The sequence below is a fragment of the Castanea sativa genome, chromosome 2, assembly GCF_040712315.1.
Source record: "Castanea sativa cultivar Marrone di Chiusa Pesio chromosome 2, ASM4071231v1".
NCBI classification, from domain to species: Eukaryota; Viridiplantae; Streptophyta; class Magnoliopsida; order Fagales; family Fagaceae; genus Castanea; species Castanea sativa.
The window spans coordinates 2931874-2952500 of NC_134014.1; the positions used below are offsets into that span (position 1 = coordinate 2931874).

The 20627-nt window shown below is 34.2% G+C and overlaps 1 protein-coding gene and 1 pseudogene across 1 annotated transcript; one reads left to right on the plus strand and one right to left on the minus strand.

The window, feature by feature from the left end:
• Window positions 1-137: 137 nt before the first annotated feature.
• On the plus strand, window positions 138-15609 carry LOC142624311 (uncharacterized; annotated as a pseudogene).
• On the minus strand, window positions 9615-12337 carry LOC142623782 (G-type lectin S-receptor-like serine/threonine-protein kinase LECRK2). The gene has a single exon (XM_075797241.1). The coding sequence runs from the start codon at window positions 12180-12182 to the stop codon at window positions 9729-9731; it is 2454 nt and encodes an 817-aa protein (XP_075653356.1). The 5' UTR covers window positions 12183-12337; the 3' UTR covers window positions 9615-9728.
• Window positions 15610-20627: the final 5018 nt, after the last annotated feature.

The window sequence follows — 20627 nt, forward strand, 5'->3', positions numbered from 1 at the left end:
AAAGTTAAATGCAGCCATTTTGTAAGAGAGGTGGTACAATAAATTATAATATGTCTTACTATGTAGTCCCAAATGGTGGGTTGCCTGCTAGCACCAAAACTTAACCAATTCTTCTTTGAATTCATTAAGCAGTATCCATGAAAATTCCATTCCTAGTTCTATCTTTTGTCCTACAATGCTGCTTCGGGTCTAGTCTTTTTCACCCTCTAGACCCTCTCAACCCTACAGAAATTGACCAAATAAGGCACATAATTGAAAAGTCTCACCTTGGTTCTCTTCCTAGCCTAACATTTCATTTTGTTGATGTTGAAGAACCAGATAAACAAGATGTCCTAAAGTGGCTTTCTTATAAAGAAATCAAGCCTAATCGTCAAGCCAAGGTTGTAATTCGAGCAAGAGGTGAGACCTACGAACTCATTGTAGACTTAACCATTGGCTCAATCATATTAAACCAAGTCTATAGTGGTTATGGCTATCCTCCTCTCACTTTTAGTGAACTTTTTCGAGCTAGCAAATTGCCTTTGAAGTATCCAAAATTCAAGAAGTCAATTCTAAGAAGGGGCTTGAATTTATCTGAAGTTTCTTGTGTACCCTTTACAATAGGTTGGTTTGGTGAACGTGTTACAAAAGAACTCTCAAAGTCGCATGCTTTTATGGTGGAGGGTCGATTAATGTGTTTGCCAGGCCTATTCAAGGAATAAGTGTACTAATTGATGTTGATTCAATGAAGATTACAATGTACACTGACAGACAATAGAGCATCTGTGCCTAAAGCTGAGGGTACTGATTTTCAATCACCAAAAGGGAAGCATAATTCTACTACTTGTAACGTAACAAATGGTGGGTTCACAATTGAGGGCCAAAATGTTAAATGGGGTAATTGGAATTTCCATGTGGGATTCAATGCTCGAGCAGGTGTCATCATATCAACAGCTTCAATATTTGATGACAGGAAAAGAAAGTTTAGGCGGGTGTTGTATAGAGGACATGTATCTGAGACATTTGTTCCATATATGGATCCTACAAGTGAATGGTATTATAGGACATTCATGGACATTGGTGAATTTGGATTTGGGCGTACAGCTGATACTCTACAGCCATTTTATGATTGCCAGGGAATGCTGCAATTATAGATGGGTATATGATTGGGGGCCTTGGGGCAGATGGACAAGCACAAAAGGTACCAAGGGCTATTTGCATTTTTGAGCGGTATGCTGGTGATGTAGCTTGGAGACATACAGAAATTATTGTTCCAGGCAAAGTGGTAAGTCTAGCTGTGCTTATGAATGGTTTATTTATGGTTCTTGTTTTGGATTTTTATTTCTTATTTTTAAATTTTGTTAATTTACTTTTGGTCCTTAAATTTTGGGGTAATTTCGATTTTGTTCTCTAAAATTCCAAATTGGGGAACTATTTGGTCTGTCTTTTTATTTTTGTTTGTTTACATGACACCTCATATTTTAGGAATGAATCAAACCAACAACATATTTAAAGGACTAATGTTAGGTTGTAAACAAGTTGAGCCGCGTCCAATATTAAAAGTTTATGATTATCATTTAACTTTATTTCAAACGTGAGTTGAGTTTGAGCTCATTGCTAAATTAGAATACATGTTTTAAGTTTAGTTTATTGTTGAATAAGCTCAAACTACAAGCTTGTTCATAAACTACTTAATTAACTTATTCTTTTCTCAATGCATAGTAACCACTACAACTAAAATTGTTTACTCATTCACAAATATATGCTCATAATTATTAACTAATTTATATTTCAAATTATAATATATAGGTTAATTAAATAGAATGATTTTCATTTATGAACTTATAAAATTAAATTCAACAATATTATATTTTTTTAAATTACACCATGCAATAAATTAGAAATAATCATTTGATATCTTATGAACTTAATTAGTTACAAACTTACACAATTCAATATTTAGTCTATATAAGTATATTTTAAACATTTATACATATAAATATATAACATAATATAACTTTAATTAAGTTGGCATTACAGCCATTACTTATACTCACGAGCTTGGCTTGTTTAATATTATTAAGCTTAAAAATGATTATTATTATTAAGCTTGGTTTGTTTAATATTCTAATTTAAACTTCGATTTGAGTTTGACTCATTTGCTAAATAAATGATTTTTTTTTTCCTCCCAAGCTAAGCCTGAGTTGTTCATAAGCATTTGCAACCCTAACTAAAATTGAACGAACCCCATATTTAGGGGGTACCAAAACCAAACTTTTCCCAATTCAAGTGACGGAAATTTTCCCTTTCTAAAGTCTTAAAATCAAATTAAAAATAAAAAATAAAAAATCGAACTTATCCTAAACTTAAGGGACCAAAAGTATAATTTACCCTTTAATTTATGTTCATGTAATGTTAAAGTAAAGTGGTTGGCCTTTCAGATAAGAAGTGGGGAGCCAGAAATTACTTTGGTGGTTAGAATGGTGGCTATAGTGGGTAATTATGATTATATTCTTGATTGGGAATTCAAACAAAGTGGCACCATCAAAGTTGGGGTAAGATTCAACTTTTTCATTCTAAAAAAATTTCTTTCAATTCATAATCGGTGACTAGATGAACATTACTTCTTGTGAAGAGTAAAATAAATTAGCAACCACCGTAAATTAGATACAGATGCTGGTAATAACTAATATAATACGTAAGAAACCCAGATTGTTATTATTGATCACCCATAATATTTGTTCTTCGAAACACAATTTGTTTCATGTATACAGAGCCCAAAGCCCACCTCGTGGACCATATGAAATTAGGCCTAGGTTTTTGGGGTCAGATGGATTGGTCTGAGCTTGGGCTGGCACATTGATTTTCAAGTTGGGCCTCAATTCCAGTAGGAAAGAGCTTTAGAGCTTTTTTTTTTTTTTTTTTTTTTTTTTGAGAAACCAATTCCAAAGTACTTGAAGACCCAACCAAAGGTTCTAATATAGTAAAATTTTTTTTTTTTTTTTGAAATTTAGATCTTTTAGATTTTTTAAAGTACTCTACTAAATAGATTTCTTTAATTTTTTACTATTTTTTAATGATTTAATAGTTTAGATTTTGTCATGTTAGCATTCCATTAATAATAATTTTAATTATTTTTTTTTGCAACATTATTATATTATTTTAAGAATACTGTAAGCAAAATGTTAATATAGCAGAATCTAGACACTTAAATCATAAAAGAAAAGTTAAGATTTAAAGAAATCTATTAATAGAGTACCCTATGAAATCTAAGAAGTTATTTTTCACTTCGTTTGTTAACTTTAATTTGTTTTCAATTTAGTCATTAGGTCTAGTTTTGTCCAATCTCACTATTTATTTTAGTTTTTTTTTCCATTTCCAAAACAATGTTATTTCGGTGGAATTTTTTTACTGAAAAAGGTAGAATCGGTATTGTTTTTCCCTTAAGCAGCATTTTATGGTTAAATTTATAATTTAAGTCAATTTTTTTTCTTAGATAAAACTTTTTAAAATCTCTCTCTCTCTCTCTCTCTCTCTCTCTCTATATATATATATATTGTTTAGTGAAATTATATTTATTTTTATCTCATCAAAATAAATAATATCAACCACACTTACAAATATTATATTTTCCTTCTTTTTTTTTCTAGGTGGATTTGACAGGTATACTAATGATGAAGGCTACGCCATACACAAATACCAACCATATAATGGAAAACGAGTACGGACCCTTAGTAGCAGAAAACACCATTGCTGTACACCACGACCACTTACTCACATACTATCTTGACCTTGATGTTGATGGTAACGACAACTCCTTTGTCAAAGCCAAGTTAGAAACGATAAGAGTATCAAACCAAAACACAAACACTACTTCACCTAGAAGAAGTTATTGGACAGTAGTTAAACAAACTGCCAAAACTGAAGTAAAGGCTAGGATCCAGCTTGGCTTGGAGCCAAGTGAACTTTTAGTAGTGAATCCAAACAAGAAGACAAGGCTTGGGAATCATGTGGGTTACCGGCTGATTACTGGACAACCGGTTAATTCTCTTTTATCTAATGATGATTACCCTCAGATTAGAGCTGCTTATACAAAGTATCAAGTATGGGTGACTGCCTATAATAAGTCAGAGCGGTGGCCTGGAGGGTTCTATGCTGACCACAGTCGAGGAGATGATGGCTTAGCCATTTGGAGCCAAAGATAAAGTATGGCTTTTATAGGATTATGATATAAAATCAAATTTACAAAGAAAAAATAATTTTAAAGAAGAGTATAAGTTTTGGTTTATGGTAGAATTGGGCAATACGACTGCGCCACAAAGACTCTCGAAAGTTTTGAACTAAGCGTGCGTTTGGATAACACATTTTGCAACGTTAAGTACTGTTCACATGTTTTAAGCGTGAGACTCATAGAACTGTATCAAACAAATGAAGAAAAATGTAGATTCACGGCACAGTGTGAACACTTTTTTGCTATTTAAAAAATATTTTGCTACAGTATTTTCAGTAATAAGTTTTCATTTTAGTAAAATAAGTGCTATCTAAATAGACCCTAATTATAAGTTATAGTGAGATGAATGTTATGTGTTTAAATTATATTGGGAAAAAAAATTCTATACACTATTTTGATCCTTTGCTTCAAAAATCATTTAGCTCAGCTATAGTAATCTATTGCTAAGCTACGTGGAATTGAGTCATGAAATTTAACATTCTTGATTGGTGATACAGCCAAGTGACACTAGTTCAATTACAAGTTTACAGCCTCATAAATCAAAAAGAAAAACCTTTCAATTTGTCATGATATAGATCCACCATGCATAGATCTCATCTGTTTACAATAAATGGCATGTATATTGTATGTGCAGGAATAGAGCAATTGACAACAAAGATATAGTTCTATGGTACACAGTTGGGTTTCACCATGTTCCATACCAAGTAGATTTCCCAGTGATGCCAACACTACATGGTGGATTCGAGCTTCGACCGGCAAATTTTTTCGAAAGCAATCCATTACTCAAACAGGAATGATCTAAAACTTGTTAATATAACCAAGTCCAATGGAGTTCCTTCATGGTAGTTAGAAATTCTTTGTAAAAATATATTTATATGAATTTCAATTTTATTTATGAATGATCTTTGTGTTTGTGTGTGTTTTGTTGAATGGATAGAGTTTTGAAATGAATTCCCTTAAAAAAATAACGACATAATGAGATTTGTCATCATATTGCTAGGATTATTATATGGGTAGCACCAATTTTTAGAAAAAATAAATTCCTTCCCCAAATTCAAAGAGAACTTAGCCAAGGAACTATGACTAATATGAGCTTGAAGTTTCCATCATTCTTCGTGGGAGCTTAATGTCTTTCACATTAACTAGGACTAGGGACAAAGACAAGAGTTTGAGTTAAGGGGAAACTCTGAACTCTAGTTCGGTGACTTCTTAGTTGTTGAGGTGTGTATGTATATGTATGTATGTGTGTATGTGTATATATATATATATATATATAAATTGTTTAAAATTGGTCAATTGGACTCTTTTTTTGTTTAATACTTTGATAGATAATTATATAAATAAAATTATTTTGTTTAAAACTTTTGAAAAGGCTCGTTGTTTGTTTGAGTAAAATTGGTTAATTGGACTCTTTTTTTCTTTTATTTTTTTTTAATAAATTTTTAGCTTTGCTATTGGTGATTTTTGTTGTTGCACAAATGTTTTTGGGCTAGTATATGTTGTTTTCGAATTTAGATTTATAAATTTTTAATGGCCTTTACAATTAGGAAAGTGCTAGAGGTATATTGCTGATATAATAAGTGATTATTAATAAATAAAAAAGTAATGTAAGTGATATGCCCGAATGTGAACTAATAAGAATTTGTGCGTCAACAGTTTATAAAAATGTCGTAAAAAAGTTTGTAATTGTAATGTTACTCTAAAAAGAATCAATGATATTGCTAAGGGGGCAAAATGTAATTTTATAGAACAAAATTACTCAAATTAATGCATATATTTATATCTTTTTTTATTTTTATTTTTTATAACTTAGGGAGGCCATTGACCCCATGGTCAATGTATGCCTCCATCCCTGACTATGACTCTGAAAGTCCAAATAGGCAAGGCTAAAATTATGTTAAATGTCTCACATCTCTCCAAAATTGTTACAATTCAATTCATATTTGTTATCTTAAGACGCAACATGTTAAATGATAAATGTTGCGTCTTACGAAAACAAATTTGAATTGAATTGTAACAATTTTTGAGAGATGAGACATTTAACCTAATTTTAGCCTTGCCTATTTGGACTTTCAGAGTCCTAGTCAGGGATGGAGACATTCATTGACCATGGGGGCAATGGCCCCTCTAAATTAAAAAGAAAGACAGAAATATATATATATATATATGTATGTATGTATGTATATGCATTAATTTTAGCAATTTTGTTTTATAAAAATTACATTTTTTCCCCTTAATAATACCATTAATTCGTTTTAGAAGAACGTTACAGTTACAAACTTATTTACAATATTTTTATAAACTGTTGATGCATAAATTCTTATTGGTTCACATTTAGGCATTTCACTTACGTCACTTTTTTACTTATCAATAATTACTTATTATATTAACAATATACCTCTAGCATTTTCCTCATTGTAAAGATCATTAAAAAATTTATAAATCTAAATTCTAAAACAACATATACTAACCCAAAAACATTTGTGCAACAACAAATATCACCAATAGCAAAGCTAAAAAAAAAAACTAAGTCTAATTAATCAATTTTATTCAAATAAATAATTGGCCCTTTTAAAAGTTTTAAACAGAATAATTTGGTCTTTATCATTGTTAACCAGTGCCCTAAGGGCACTCGTTAGCATGACTCTAAAAATAATTAGAATAACATTACTTTCCTTGGTGTTTAATTATACATCAATTACAATAAGTTATATTTTTAATGGTAAAAAATGTTGTCACTCGTATACCAATCACATGTGCCGGGCCTGCCGGCTATTAACAACTTAGAAAGGTCTAGAGGTCCTTTTCTTTCCAATTACAGATACGTACATTAATCAAAACTCCAAAGTCAAAAGTGCAGATAGGTCCATGGACTTTTGTATGAATCTGACAAACAATACATAGAATTCATGGTCAAAAGAAAATAATGGATTTCACTCTGAAGTCTGAACATATTTCATATTTTATTAGCAGACTTTGCATGGCGTGGTTAGAAACCAATGCAACGAATGTGTGATAGTTAGGCTGACATGTTGTTATCGTTGCTGTTGTTATCATAGCGACAATGTTGATTCCATGCATCTATCATCTAAATCTTGGCAAATTTACACGATTTGATATATTAGTAAAAAATTAGCGTTGAAGGGTATGGAGTTTTTGTCTCAGAAATGCCCCACCTATTTTTTATCGTAGACTTTTAGGGGACACGTTTCAGGCGATCCTTGTTACACTTAGAGTATCTACATCAGTGGATGTAAAAGTTTCTAAAATAAACCTAACTACCAATTTTACACATTTTGAGCAAAAAAACACCCACCCACATCAATGGGTTTAAAAATGTCTAAAATTTTGTAAACCTATCCCCGAGCTACAGTAACGTGTAAATTTACACGGTTACTATAGCTCGTTTATAGCATTATTTTATCATTTCCGTTCGCTCCTTTTTTTCTCTCTCCTTTCCGTTCTCAACCAACCCAACTAAAACTCAACACAGACACTTGCTCAAAAAAAAAAAAAAAACATAGATACACAAATACAGATCGGCGCTTGATCGGAGCGGTCGGAGCTTGGATCAGAGTGGATCGGAACTCGGATCGGTGCTCGGAGCGACTGGATCGGAGCGTATCGGAGTGGATCGGTGCTCGGAGCGATTGGATCGAAGATCGGATCGCGCTCGGAGCGCTGGATTGGAGCTCGGATCACGCTCGGAGCGCTGGATTGGAGCTCGGATCGAGCGTTGATTTGGGTAGAGAGAGAGTGAGAGAGATGATCTGGGTAGAGAGAGAGTGAGAGAGAGAGAGAAATGAAGAGAAGAAATGAAGAGAGAGAGAGAGAGAGAGAGAGAGAGAGAGAGAGAGAGAGAAATTAATCAGAACTGAAGAAGAGAAGAAAATGAAATGAAGAGGCGCGAAGGTTAGTTGAGAGAATTAATAAAAAAAGTGAGGAAATTATTATTTAATTAATAGTGGGAGTAGGATAGATGAACTGATGTGGGTAATTTGTAAAAATGAATGTGTAAAATTTTAAAAGGAGGTTTTTTGTGTAAAATAGAGGAAATTTTTATATGAGCTGATGTGTTTGCTCTTAAAATGTCATAAGAAAAAAGTCACTTACTACCTGATTAATTATAACCTTTGAGATTTTCATGGGTTGGTGGTCCATGGAGTTTGAAATTTCAAAAGGATTGTTGTAGAATATTCAAGTTGATTGATTAATTTCATTTACGCCATGCCATTTTGAATATGTATGGACACACAAAACAATAGCACAATAGTTACAATAACATAAAAGAGGATTTAAACCTTAATTCTTTCTTCTCATTAAAGAGAGCAAGAACAAATTACAATAACAAATTTTCATCTCCACCACTACATACCCTTGGTGCAGTGGCCGCTTTAAAAATATAAATATTTGTAATGTGTGGGGGGTAAGTGTCGGGGTTTAGGTCTCCAAAAGGGAGGTTCACATACATACACGTTTAGATTAGGTTAGAGTAGAAATTTTATCTTGTAAAAAAAAAAAAATTCATCTCCAAGATGTTAGTTTTAGAAAAATACTAGGGACACAAAAAAAAAGTTTATAACTTTTGACATAACTCGTCACGTGGCGGTCAGTGATGGAGGTAAAATGGTAGGTTCACACCTCTACCACTCACAAAAAGCCATATGGTGAGTTGTGGCAACTTTTAAAAAAAAATTTATTATTATTATTATTATTTTTTTGGTGTTCCTAACGTTATTCCCTTTTTGATGGAAAAATAGAAAGAAAAGAAAATTACATTCAATTTAGTGGGAGACGTTGAGGTATCAACCAAACTATGAGGCTCGATGGTACATCAAGGAGGAACTCTTGAACATCTAAACAATGAAGAAGGTATACTTTATGGATGAGTTTTGGCATCAGTTTTAAGCCTTAACTTCTTTTTTTTTGGCTAAACTTCAATGTCATTAAACAGAAACAAAACTACAAGCTTGGCAATCCACCTTACAAACAGACTCGATATAGAGAGGAAGATTGCCATTATTAAAACAGGACTGACAAGAGCTAAGAGCAAATTTAGCCGCTGCATGAGCTGTTGAATTACTTGATCTTTGAGCCCACAAAACTCAAAAAAAGGCAAATTTAGCTTTTATTTATATTTTTTTTTTTAAAACCTCACTTTTTAAAAAAATTTCAAAGTACAAGTATACTTTAATATACTTTCAACAAAAAGTTAGATAAGTTATTCTTAAACAGACCCAATATATATTTCATTTGGCTCTCGCTTTCTAAAGTATTGTCTAGAATGATTTTTCTTCTGCCTTCTAATGATCTTTTATGGTACTAATGGAAGCCATGGCTTAGCACATACAATGTGCACGCTTGTTTGACAGTAACATGGTGATCTCTAAATAATAAGAGGCTCTTTTAGCGAAAAAGAAGAAGAGAGTTTTATTAAGTATAAACCATGCTGCAAATTGAGGTAGTTCACAAGCTAAATCAAAACTGGAAACATAAACAGAGGGTAGTAAAAATTCTCTTAAAACATTTGTGCATCATTCAGAGGGGGAACATCAACTTCAACAGTACCTTCTAACATTTGAACAACCTTCTTCATAGATGGCCGTAGAGTTGGATTAGAACATATGCACCATACTCCAACCATAACCATCCTCTCAAACCTTTTGTAATCATTTAAAACTTCAAAATCATGACTTACAGTGGTTTCTAAGTTCCCAGCTCTCACACAGCTCAAAATCCAATCTGTTAGAATCGTGTACTCAATCTCCATTGATTCATCACCTGGATGCAACTCCATATGCTTTCTACAAAAGATAATCTCAAACAACATGACCCCAAAGCTGTAAACATCCACCTTAGTCGTTACTGGTGCATTTTTTAGCCATTCTGGTGCTATATATCCCATAGTTCCTCTTACATTGGTTCTTGTTCGAGTTTGATCCTTCATCAATAGTTTTGCTAGGCCAAAATCTGCTATCTTAGCAGTGTAATTGTTGTCAAGAAGAACATTTTGTGGCTTTATGTCACAATGGATGATCTGGGTATCACACTCTTCATGCAAATATAACAAGCCTCTTGCAATCCCAAGAGCAATTTCAGCTCTACTTTCCCAGCTGGGTCTTTCCCCTTCCCCAAATAGGAAGTTGGATAAAGTCCCATTCTTCATTAGCTCATAAACCAGAAGCCGGTGATTTTGCTCATTACAGTAGCCCAACAACCGCACAAGATTCTTGTGATGGGTCAAAGCTATTACTTGTACTTCTGTTAGGAATTCCTTCTCACCTTGTTCAATCACCTTCTCCAACTTTTTAACAGCTACCTCAACCTCTTCATCTTCTATGGTTAGAAACCCACTGTAAACAGTACCAAATGCTCCTTGGCCTAATATATTCTCAAATCCATTTGTTGCTCCTTGCAAATCTTGGAATGAAAATGCCTTCAAGTTTAGCTCCACTGGCTTCCGTTTTGGAGGCGGCTGAACACGTATATAGCGCTGAGCCAGAGGGTGATGATAAATGGCAATGGCTGCAAACAGCACAGCAAGTACCGAGCATGACAAAAAGCTTGCTAGCAGAACAGCACTGGATGGAGATTCCTTTTTATTCTTACGGCTCCAACTGTTATCTTCCACAGGGACTTTTAGAAATGTCACCATATTATTAGTGGCAGGGTTGCTTCTTCTTGCATTCACCAAAGGCATTTTCTTCTTGTAACAAACATTTTCAGCGCCGTTAAAAACACCAGCCACACAGAAACAGTCATCCATTACTTCCTTCCTGCAACCATCCTCATTTGTTTGTTCAATTTTTGCCAAATTTGCAAAATAAGAGTTTGGGACATCAGAATCATCAAGTCTTTCAATAGTGAAATTTAAAGCCAAAGAATTTGGTGCACAATAATCCATTACTACATTGGGGTAACATCCTTTGGAAGGAATGTTTGGATCCCAAGGTGAATAACCAGGCAAGCATGTGCAGTTGACCATTTTATTATCAGGTGTAGTGCAAAAACCAAAAACCCCACAAATATTATCCACAGTGCAAGGCTGGCTAATTGCCTCCCATACAACATCCCATTGGCTGGCACCATTTCCTTTATAGAAAGCTAGCTGTTGGAAATTTCCTTTGTCATTGATAGTTGCTCGGTGATAGTAATCACTAATAGGAATGGGCACCGTACTCGTCATATTAAATGCGGTTGAATTGTCTTCCACAGAAATAACATACATGAAAGCTGTGGCCGGGTTGAAAACTAGGCTCACATTGCCTTTAGTAGCAGTGTACCAGTAAGCAGGACCACTAAATCGAAAAGCATAGAGTAGAACATTCCCATCCAATTCCTGAATCTCTAACGTGTATCGGCCAGTCGAGTAGTCAACTGTGTCATTTGCATTGGAATAGAGCTTCTGGCCCATCACCAAAGCTTGTCCTAATAAAATAGTGTCTGTGGGGAAATTGAAACTCTGCCAGATGATTCCTGAGGAAGAATTTTGCAATACAAAATTGCCATCATCTTTCATTGAAGCTGAATTTGTAGATGTGCCATTGTATATGAAAAGTTCAGTCCCATTTGAGTGTGTGAGCACTAGTTGGCCAGTGAGAGTTAAGTTGATGGAGGATCCTTTACCAGCTGGATCATCACGATTTGACGACCAAACCAGAGTTTTCTCTGAGATCTTATCAAACCAAATTCCAACGAGGTATTTGCCAGTGACAAGAGGGTAGAATCCAAAAGCAAAATCTTCAGAAGATGATTTCCATGAAGAATTGGATCCTGCACTGATGCTGGAACCCAAGTCAATTGTTCCGTTATTTATCTGAGAGCAAGAGAAAAGTGAAGAGAGAATGAATGTAAAAATCCAAAGAAGAATTCTAGTAACAGACATTTTTACTAAATGAGAGAGATCAGAGGGAAACAACTTAGAGAGGTAGGATTTGAAGAAACTGGAGAAAATGCAAGCTAATGTACACATGCATTATTTACATATTCACACAAAAATAATATGTTAAGTAATGTCTCAGATTTGTTATCGTCAATTTGATTGCAGTCAATTTTTCAAATCAAACTTTGAAGTGTCTTGCTAGTAGGACATGACCCGAGCAGCCAGTGAGTTACTTTGGCATTGCAAAATTCTGGTGTGCAGTCAAAATTTTGGACAAGCATGGTTTTAAATGTGTTAGTAGTCAAATCATCTTTTTCATTTGAAAAAACAACCCACCATATCTATGAATTGTGGCCACAGGACAGCACAATTCATGGCATCATAAGAGGTGTGGTGGGTCATCAGCAGCATATTTGTGTGTGTGTATATTTGATAAATAATCAGCAGCAGTAAATCAATAGTGGTGGTGTGGGGTGGACGGCTTGAAAATTCAAAGTGATACGCTTCTAGGAACCATGGGAGTGACGTGCATTGCCTAGTAAAACATGAGAAGTGACGGACACGTATCATATCATGAATTGCCTATTGATATAATATGTTGTAATTGGTGCATAATAAAAGTTGTGTCAGTGATGGACCTAGGTGATATTAATGTTACACCAATAATAAAAAGCCATGTCTACAACAACCCCAAAACAAGAAAAAAAAAAAAAAAAAAAAAAAAGGAAAAGAAAAGCAGTGAAAAATTAACATGTTTTATACCCCAGAAGGCTCTGTCAGAAAATTGTTATGAAAGCTCCTTATAAAGTGATTTATATATCCTTATCTGGATTCTCAAAGCACTTAAAAATGGTTGTAAGGATAATCATTCCTTGTGTTCTAGTATTATTTTTGAATTTCTGTGGCTTACATGCCCAGATTTCTCCCAACATAAGCTTAGGTTCCAGCATCACTGCTGGATCCAATGCTTCTTTGCGGTCCCTCTCTGGTGATTTTGCATTTGGATTCTATGCTCTCCAAAGCAGTCTCTACCTTGTTGGGGTCTGGTTTGACAGAATTCCAGAGAAAACACTTGTCTGGTCAGCCAACCGTGACTACCCGGTGGAACCTGGGTCATCGATCCAACTGACTAGTGCTGGAGAGCTTGTGCTCGCATATGTTAATGGTAGTAATCTACAAATATATAGTGGAGCTGCAGCAAGTGTAGGCACCATGGAAAACAATGGAAACTTTGTCTTGAGAGATAACAGTTCAAGAATCCTTTGGCGGAGCTTTGATTCCCCAACGGACACACTCTTACAGGGGCAATTTCTAGTTGAAGGCCAAATGCTCTATTCCAATGCAAAAGGAATTTCCAATTACTCAACTGGGGAATTCAAGCTGGAAATGCAGACTGATGGAAATCTGGTGCTCTCTGCCTACCATTACTCTGATCCTGGTTATTGGACCACACAAACCTTTGCAGACAACGTGAGCCTAATATTTGATCGTAATGCTTCCATGTACCTTGTCAATGGCATTGGTGATGTCATTTACTCTATAACAAGGAGCATTACAAGCCCAGTTGAAGACTACTACCACCGAGCAACAGTTGAATATCATGGCAATTTGCAACAGTATATTTACCATAAAAGAAATGGCAGTGGATGGAAAAGGGTGTGGAGAGCTGGTAATGACCCTTGCTTCGTGACTTCCATATGTGGCATAAACGGCATGTGCACTTCATCGGATAATGAAACGGTGAGCTGTGGTTGCTTACCGGGCTATATCCCTTTAGATCCAAGTGATGTGTCTAAAGGATGCTACCAGGAAAACGTAGTGAATTACTGCACTGACCCTCCAATGAGGAACTTTAGCATGATGGTAATTGAGGATGCTGATTTCCCACCTGATGTCTATGAGGGAGACTTGGGTCAAGTGAGAGATGTAAATGTGGAGGGATGCAAGAACGCTGTAATGGATGATTGTTATACCTGGGCTGCTTCATGGGTGGATTCTAGATGTCTCAAGAAGAGGATGCCTCTGCTAAATGCAAGAAAGAGCGCTTCCACCAAAGGTAGGGTGGCATTTATCAAGGTACCGAATAAGAAGAGTGAGCCAGGTCTTCCAACAAAAAGGAAGAATTTTAATATACGGGTTTTATTGGCGATTGGCCTTATAATTAGTGCTGCTTTTGCTTTGTTGTTTGGAGCACTTGCCTTGTACTATCATCCTGCAATTCGAAATGTATTGAAGGGAAAGAAGCCACAAAATGCAAAGACCATTGGAATTAACTTTCGAGAATTCACATTGCAAGAGCTGCGTGAAGCGACAAATGGATTTAGTAAGATCCTTGGTCGTGGTGCTTCTGGAAGAGTTTACAGTGGTAGTCTAACTTCAGAGGATGCTGAGATTGATATCGCTGTGAAGGAGCTAACAAAAGGCACCGAGAAAAGTGAGAAGGAATTTACAACAGAGCTGAAGATTATTGGTCGTACGCATCATAGGAATTTGGTTAGACTGTTGGGATTTTGCGTTGAGAATGATCAGAGACTTTTAGTTTATGAGCTAATGCCAAATGGAACATTGTCACAATTTCTGTTTAAGGAGGGGAAGAGACCCACTTGGCTTCAAAGGTCAGATATGGCGTTTGAAATAGCAAGAGGCTTACATTACTTGCATGAAGAATGTGAGGCTCAGATCATACATTGTGACATCAAGCCTGAGAATGTGCTGCTTGATGTCAATTATACTGCAAAGATAGCAGATTTTGGGCTGTCTAAACTTTTGGACAAACAACAAACTAGAACTGACACTAATGTTAGAGGAACAATCGGATATATGGCACCAGAATGGCTAAGGATGGCACCTATAACCTCCAAAGTGGATGTTTATAGTTTTGGTGTAATTTTACTTGAAATAATTTGTGGAAGAAGGCACATAGAACTGAGCCGGGTTGAGGAGGAGAGTGAAAAGGATGATCTAATTCTTTCAAATTGGGTTTTAAGCTGTGTGATTTCAGGGAAGCTAGAAATGGTGGTGGGTCATGATCCAGAAGTATTGAGCGATTTCAAAAGGTTTGAGCGAATGGCCTTGGTGGGATTATGGTGCATTCATCCTGATCCGATTCTCAGGCCCTCTATGAAGAAAGTGACACAAATGTTGGAAGGAACAATGGAAGTTGGGATCCCACCGCAGGTCTATGATTATGTTTAAGACAATCGAACTTATTAGTTTGTTAATAGTTTTTTATTTTTATTTTTATTTTTTTATTTTATAGGAGTTTGTTGATTGTTTGTATCTGGCTTCCACATGTATTTTAGGCCAAGCTTACTATGAGCCTGCTTTGTATGCTAGTTAATATAGTATGATTAAATATGAGATGATAACATGAAATAAGAGGAGATAAATTTACCTGGGGGTGAGTGGGACCGACCAATACATAGCGAACCTAGAAATGTGGCCCATAGGTTAGCCCATCTTGTATGCAATTGACTTGGACTATAAAGCCCATGTCATGTGTTGTGTATAATTACATGCTGGGGTCTGTTACTTAAATTTTCATTGAAAGATTTCATATTAAGATTTAACTAATAAATTAAGTTTTAACTTAGTGGTGTAGCTTTTGGATAAATGATATTTGGAATTTCTTTTTCTGTTATAGATATTTTTGTGGGTTGTAAGAGATTTATTAGATAATTAATTTATTTGGAGTTTTATTATATTTTGCAGTTTAGTAACTTTAACTGAGAGCTGCTAGACCAATGAGTTAGTCATGTACCTAAATTTGTGTGTTATGGATTTGGTGACAACCTGCCCAAGGGAAATTCAAACAACACCCCCTTCTTGTTTAAATCAAGATAGATAGTGAAATCCTGGGGAAGTTGGACCTGAGCTCAAGGATGCCAATTCATCTAAAGGTGAACTGTTGTAAGTACTTGCAGCAAATGTGAGCACATTAAAATTAGAAAAACAAAAAGGGGGGTTGAGCATATTACTTCAATAATAATTTTGTTAATGAAGTGCCTCAATTCTTGAATAGACAATCTCTTCTTGGTCTTTGCCATTCGGTTAGTTGTGGACCATCTAGCAACCTGCAGAAGGGCATTCTCAAGAGGACCCTTCACTTTTAAAGTTTGAAAGCCAGAATACTCATAGGTCATAAACTGCAAAAACAGGTTCAGTAGTCAGTAGGGAGATTGCCAAGTAGAAAGAATTTCAAAAAGAGTTGAACTCAACAAGCCTTACCCTTCACACAGGCATCAACTCTCACAACCCTCTGGAGCTCTTGAAGGTGAAACGGAAGTACTGCAAAATTTGGTGGAAAAGTGGCATATGCAACTCCACCCTATTCCTATCAATGTCTTCAAAGTAAGGAAGGTACGACAAGAACACCATATCCCCTGTGCTTGAAATAAGTGCACTCCCCAACATGAAAAGCATTAAGGCTTTGACACACTGAGCCACTCCCAAAGTCGAAGTTGGTTGCGAGTAATGGGTATAAATCCAGGTTTCTCGTTGACTCCAATGTCATAGTCCATTCTCAGGCACAGCCCACCAATCATGATATTATTATTAACTGACAGTGAATACTTCAATCATAAGGATCTCTTCACCCAAATGCTGGAAGTGCCAGGTATTCCTTTGTCTCCAAAAATGCCCAAGAGCGCTCAAGATCATAAGGGATTAATACTTCTGCATAGTTGGATGCTCATCATCCTTCAAAATTGAATCCAAGAAATGACCAGAGCCCACTTCTTGAATCTTCCATTCAATGGTGGGTTGATTTTGGCCCACCAACATAAGAGCTTAAAACAAGAGCCTACAGGAGTACCAAGGTAAAACATCATCCCAGCAAGGTTGTAAATCTCAAGCAAACCCCTCTCGTGCATGATATATGTTCATGTTTACAAAGTTTAACATGTTTGATACACATTTATATCTTGAGGAGGCTGAAAACAACATATGTGCTCACAATAACATGGTCATGCACAAGGCATTGATTCACCATTGCATGAATCATGTCTCAAGTGGAAAGTCAAACAAACATGTCATCATTCATTTCCACCCAGCTAAAAAACACATGCCAAAAGTAAAAAAAGTCTAATCCTGTTCAATACCAAGCTTAAAACAAACCACAACTGTAAGCAAACACATTAACACTCCAAATAACTAAAAGCCACTTCATTGAGGCATTTCCACAAATTCTTAGGTAAAATAAAAATCACAATTTCCAAAATGCACTAATATCACACATGTCAAGTCCATTGGATCCAAATCATTCCAAAAGGCACAATACAAGTCTCATACTCATTCAAACACAAGCGTTGGACAAGGTCACAAATGATATCCAAAAGGCATCCTTGGGATAGCCATAGCCAAGCAAGCCCATTGGTGTCACTTATGCCATTATCAATTCAAATTTCCCACCCCACACAAAATTTTCATTCAACCTCCAATTCAACTTTACCAGACGACACCAGGCATTTTTCAAAAAACAACGATAATCAAATTCACAATAAACCAGAAATTGCACTCATTGACTCCTTTCAACAAACATATTGTGTGCAAAAAATCCACACACAAGAATTGAAGACAATTTCTATCACCAAAGCTTGCCAATCATTACAACTAATTCAAAATCCAACACATCAAGAACTAATCACAACAACCAAGAAAGGAAGAAAATTGCAACTAAAATTTTGAACTAATCACAAAACAACCAATAAATGAAAATCATATACTATATAATAAAAGTTTGGTTTAGAAGCTATGGTTGCGCAAAGTAATTGCATTAAATTGCAGAATTTTTTTTAGAGTAGTTGCACTAAATTGCAAAAATTCTTTTAGAATTTTTAAAAAATAAATATAATTTTTTTGTAATTATCTTCTTTTCCTATAATTTCTAAATTGATAAAAATATTAATTTGATTACAATCCAAACTCTTCATCTAATCCTTTTATTATTATATTTTCATTTTAGAATGATTTGAGTTTAGTAAATTTTACTTTTAAGCTATTGTATATACTCTAATTCAATTTAAAGTTTTATTTCGGATAGGTTGACTTAGTTTATTGTACACGTAAAGAAACAAAAAACAGCAACAATCTTTATCTATTCATTTTTTTAAAATTTAAATTATATTACTTTGTGTAAAAAAAAAACATAATACCCGTTAAAAAAAAAGCAACGTATTCAACAACAGAATTATTCTCTTCACACGTGATTCTTTTTTTTTTAGATAATTATTGTTCATACCGATTTACTAAAAATGTTTTTGGATAAAGTAAAAAAAAATATAAATAAGGTAATAAGCATTTGAATTTGAAGTGAACACCTTCTATTTCATTTCAAAAAAAAAAAGTCTCTATATATAATAAACTTTTGTTCTTCTAAAAAAAAAAAGTTTGTTTTTCTTTGCTTATAAAAGAAAATTTTCCTTCTTCCATAAAAAAAAGAAAAATTGTTTTCTTTTTTCTTTCTATTCATATGACTTTTTTTTTTCCCACTTTTTATGGGATTTATGAGATAGCAACAAACAAATTGATTAGAAATCTTAATTCCAATAGGGTTTAAATTCCATATCAAATGAATTATGAATAAGTTTGATTATATTTGTAAGGACACAAGTCGAACCTTCAATCCACAATCAAAGGGAATGAGCTTGAAAGACCTTTTACAATAAATTTGTAGAGTGGCCTTGAAATCTAGATTTTGAGTGGTTCAAACAACAAAGAAAGAATAGGCCTCGTGCCCAATGGCACAAACAAGGAGTTAACTATAAGAATTTGAATGAAAGATCTTCCTCGGACACAATCCGAGGATAATTTATAGTATTGCTTCTCAAGGTTGATTACAATTATAGATCGTTAGATTATCATATGCTATTTTTTTTTCTTTCTTCAGAAAAAGCCTCATTTCTTCCGAAGGTCTTTTCTCTTATTTATACTTCTTCTTCTTCTCTTTATCATCTTCCACCTCATGGTTATAACGTTGGGTTTAGATACTTGTCCCATCAAATTTCCCCGAAGTCCTCTAGGGTCAGGGACCAAATTCTAAACCTCATGCTCAGGTCCCATTTCTCCATTAATGCAGTCAGTATATCAATTACAGAGTTTTTAATGTGTGGGCGGTGGTAGCAGCTTTACCTTAGATATTCCACCGCTCTTTCTATTGTCCTTCATGTGTACTGTGTCTTCCCGTAGCCATAGGATTTTTTATAACATAGCTTGGGAATATTAAACCTCTCTTCCTATGACCTCGACTTTAATATCCGAGGACAAATCTCTTCCTCAGACATAATTGTTCACTCATTTATCATATCTTTACCTGACATTTTCTTTATGAGGTACATTCATGTACTCCTAGATCATTTGATGTCCTCGGATTGGGTTTTTAGCCCAAGAGACTTTGTTGGGCCATCCTTTATAAATTACTGGGCCCAATGTCCCTACAATATTCTTTATATTGAATGTAAATTGTTGTTTATAGGTTTTTGATTGTGCTACATTCTTCAAAAAAAGAAAAAGAAAGAAATAAAATATAATAAAAGAATTTATATAAATTTGGCAACAAAGCTAAATAGATAAGTCTAAGAAATGTTTACTAATAATATTTTTATTAGTAACATTTTATTAACATGATTTATATATATATATATATATATATATATATATATATATATATATATATATATATATATAATTGAATAGAGAGATGATTTATTAACGTGATAAACTCTACTAAATTTTTTTTAAGGGATTGGTTTAGAAAAATTTCAAAGTAATTTTCTAATTATTAACTGCTATGCGCTAACGTCTAACTACCAAAACCCACAATTGAAATACTAATTCATATGAGATACCACTTCTAAAGATTAATATGTTAGCTATTATGTATTATACGCTGACTTTTTTCTTTTCTCTTCTTTCAAAAGAAGCGTTTCTCTCTCTCTCCCCGCAAAACAAAGAGATTATAACAAGAATTAACTAGATAGGGGGTAAGACTGCACCATCTCTTTTCTACAATAATTGTTAAATTCAGGTCATTTTTCATGTACATATACACGCTACACAAAGGGATTATAACAAGAATTAGTTAGATAGGGGTAAGACTACACCACCTATTTTCTACAATAAATATTAAATTTAGATAATTTTTCATGCGTATACACACACATGTAGTATGCAACACACATGACTTAAACTTGGTAGGGTGAAAGTCACTCAAGTTTCAGTACTTTTTTCCGTGTTTTCTTCCATGCTTTCAAGGAAAAAAAAATTCTCATCTAAGTCTCTCTCTATTTCAAAATTTTAAATGTTTAATAATTTATATTGTTATTAATTAATTATTGAATTGAGGTTTCACTTAAACATGATTTCAATTATTGTTTTGGATAGTTTTTAACTATTAAATTCAAGGGTTTTTCATTTAAATATATATAATTAATTGAGCCTTAAAGTTCAATGTATTATCGAAAATTATTTTATACACACACACACACACACATATATATATTTAGGTACCTCTACAATCTTTCATTCAATTATATATAT

Excerpts from the sequence above, each read along its gene's own strand:
- LOC142623782 (XM_075797241.1), bottom strand. The coding sequence starts at position 12,182 with ATGTGTACATTAGCTTGCATTTTCTCCAGTTTCTTCAAATCCTACCTC.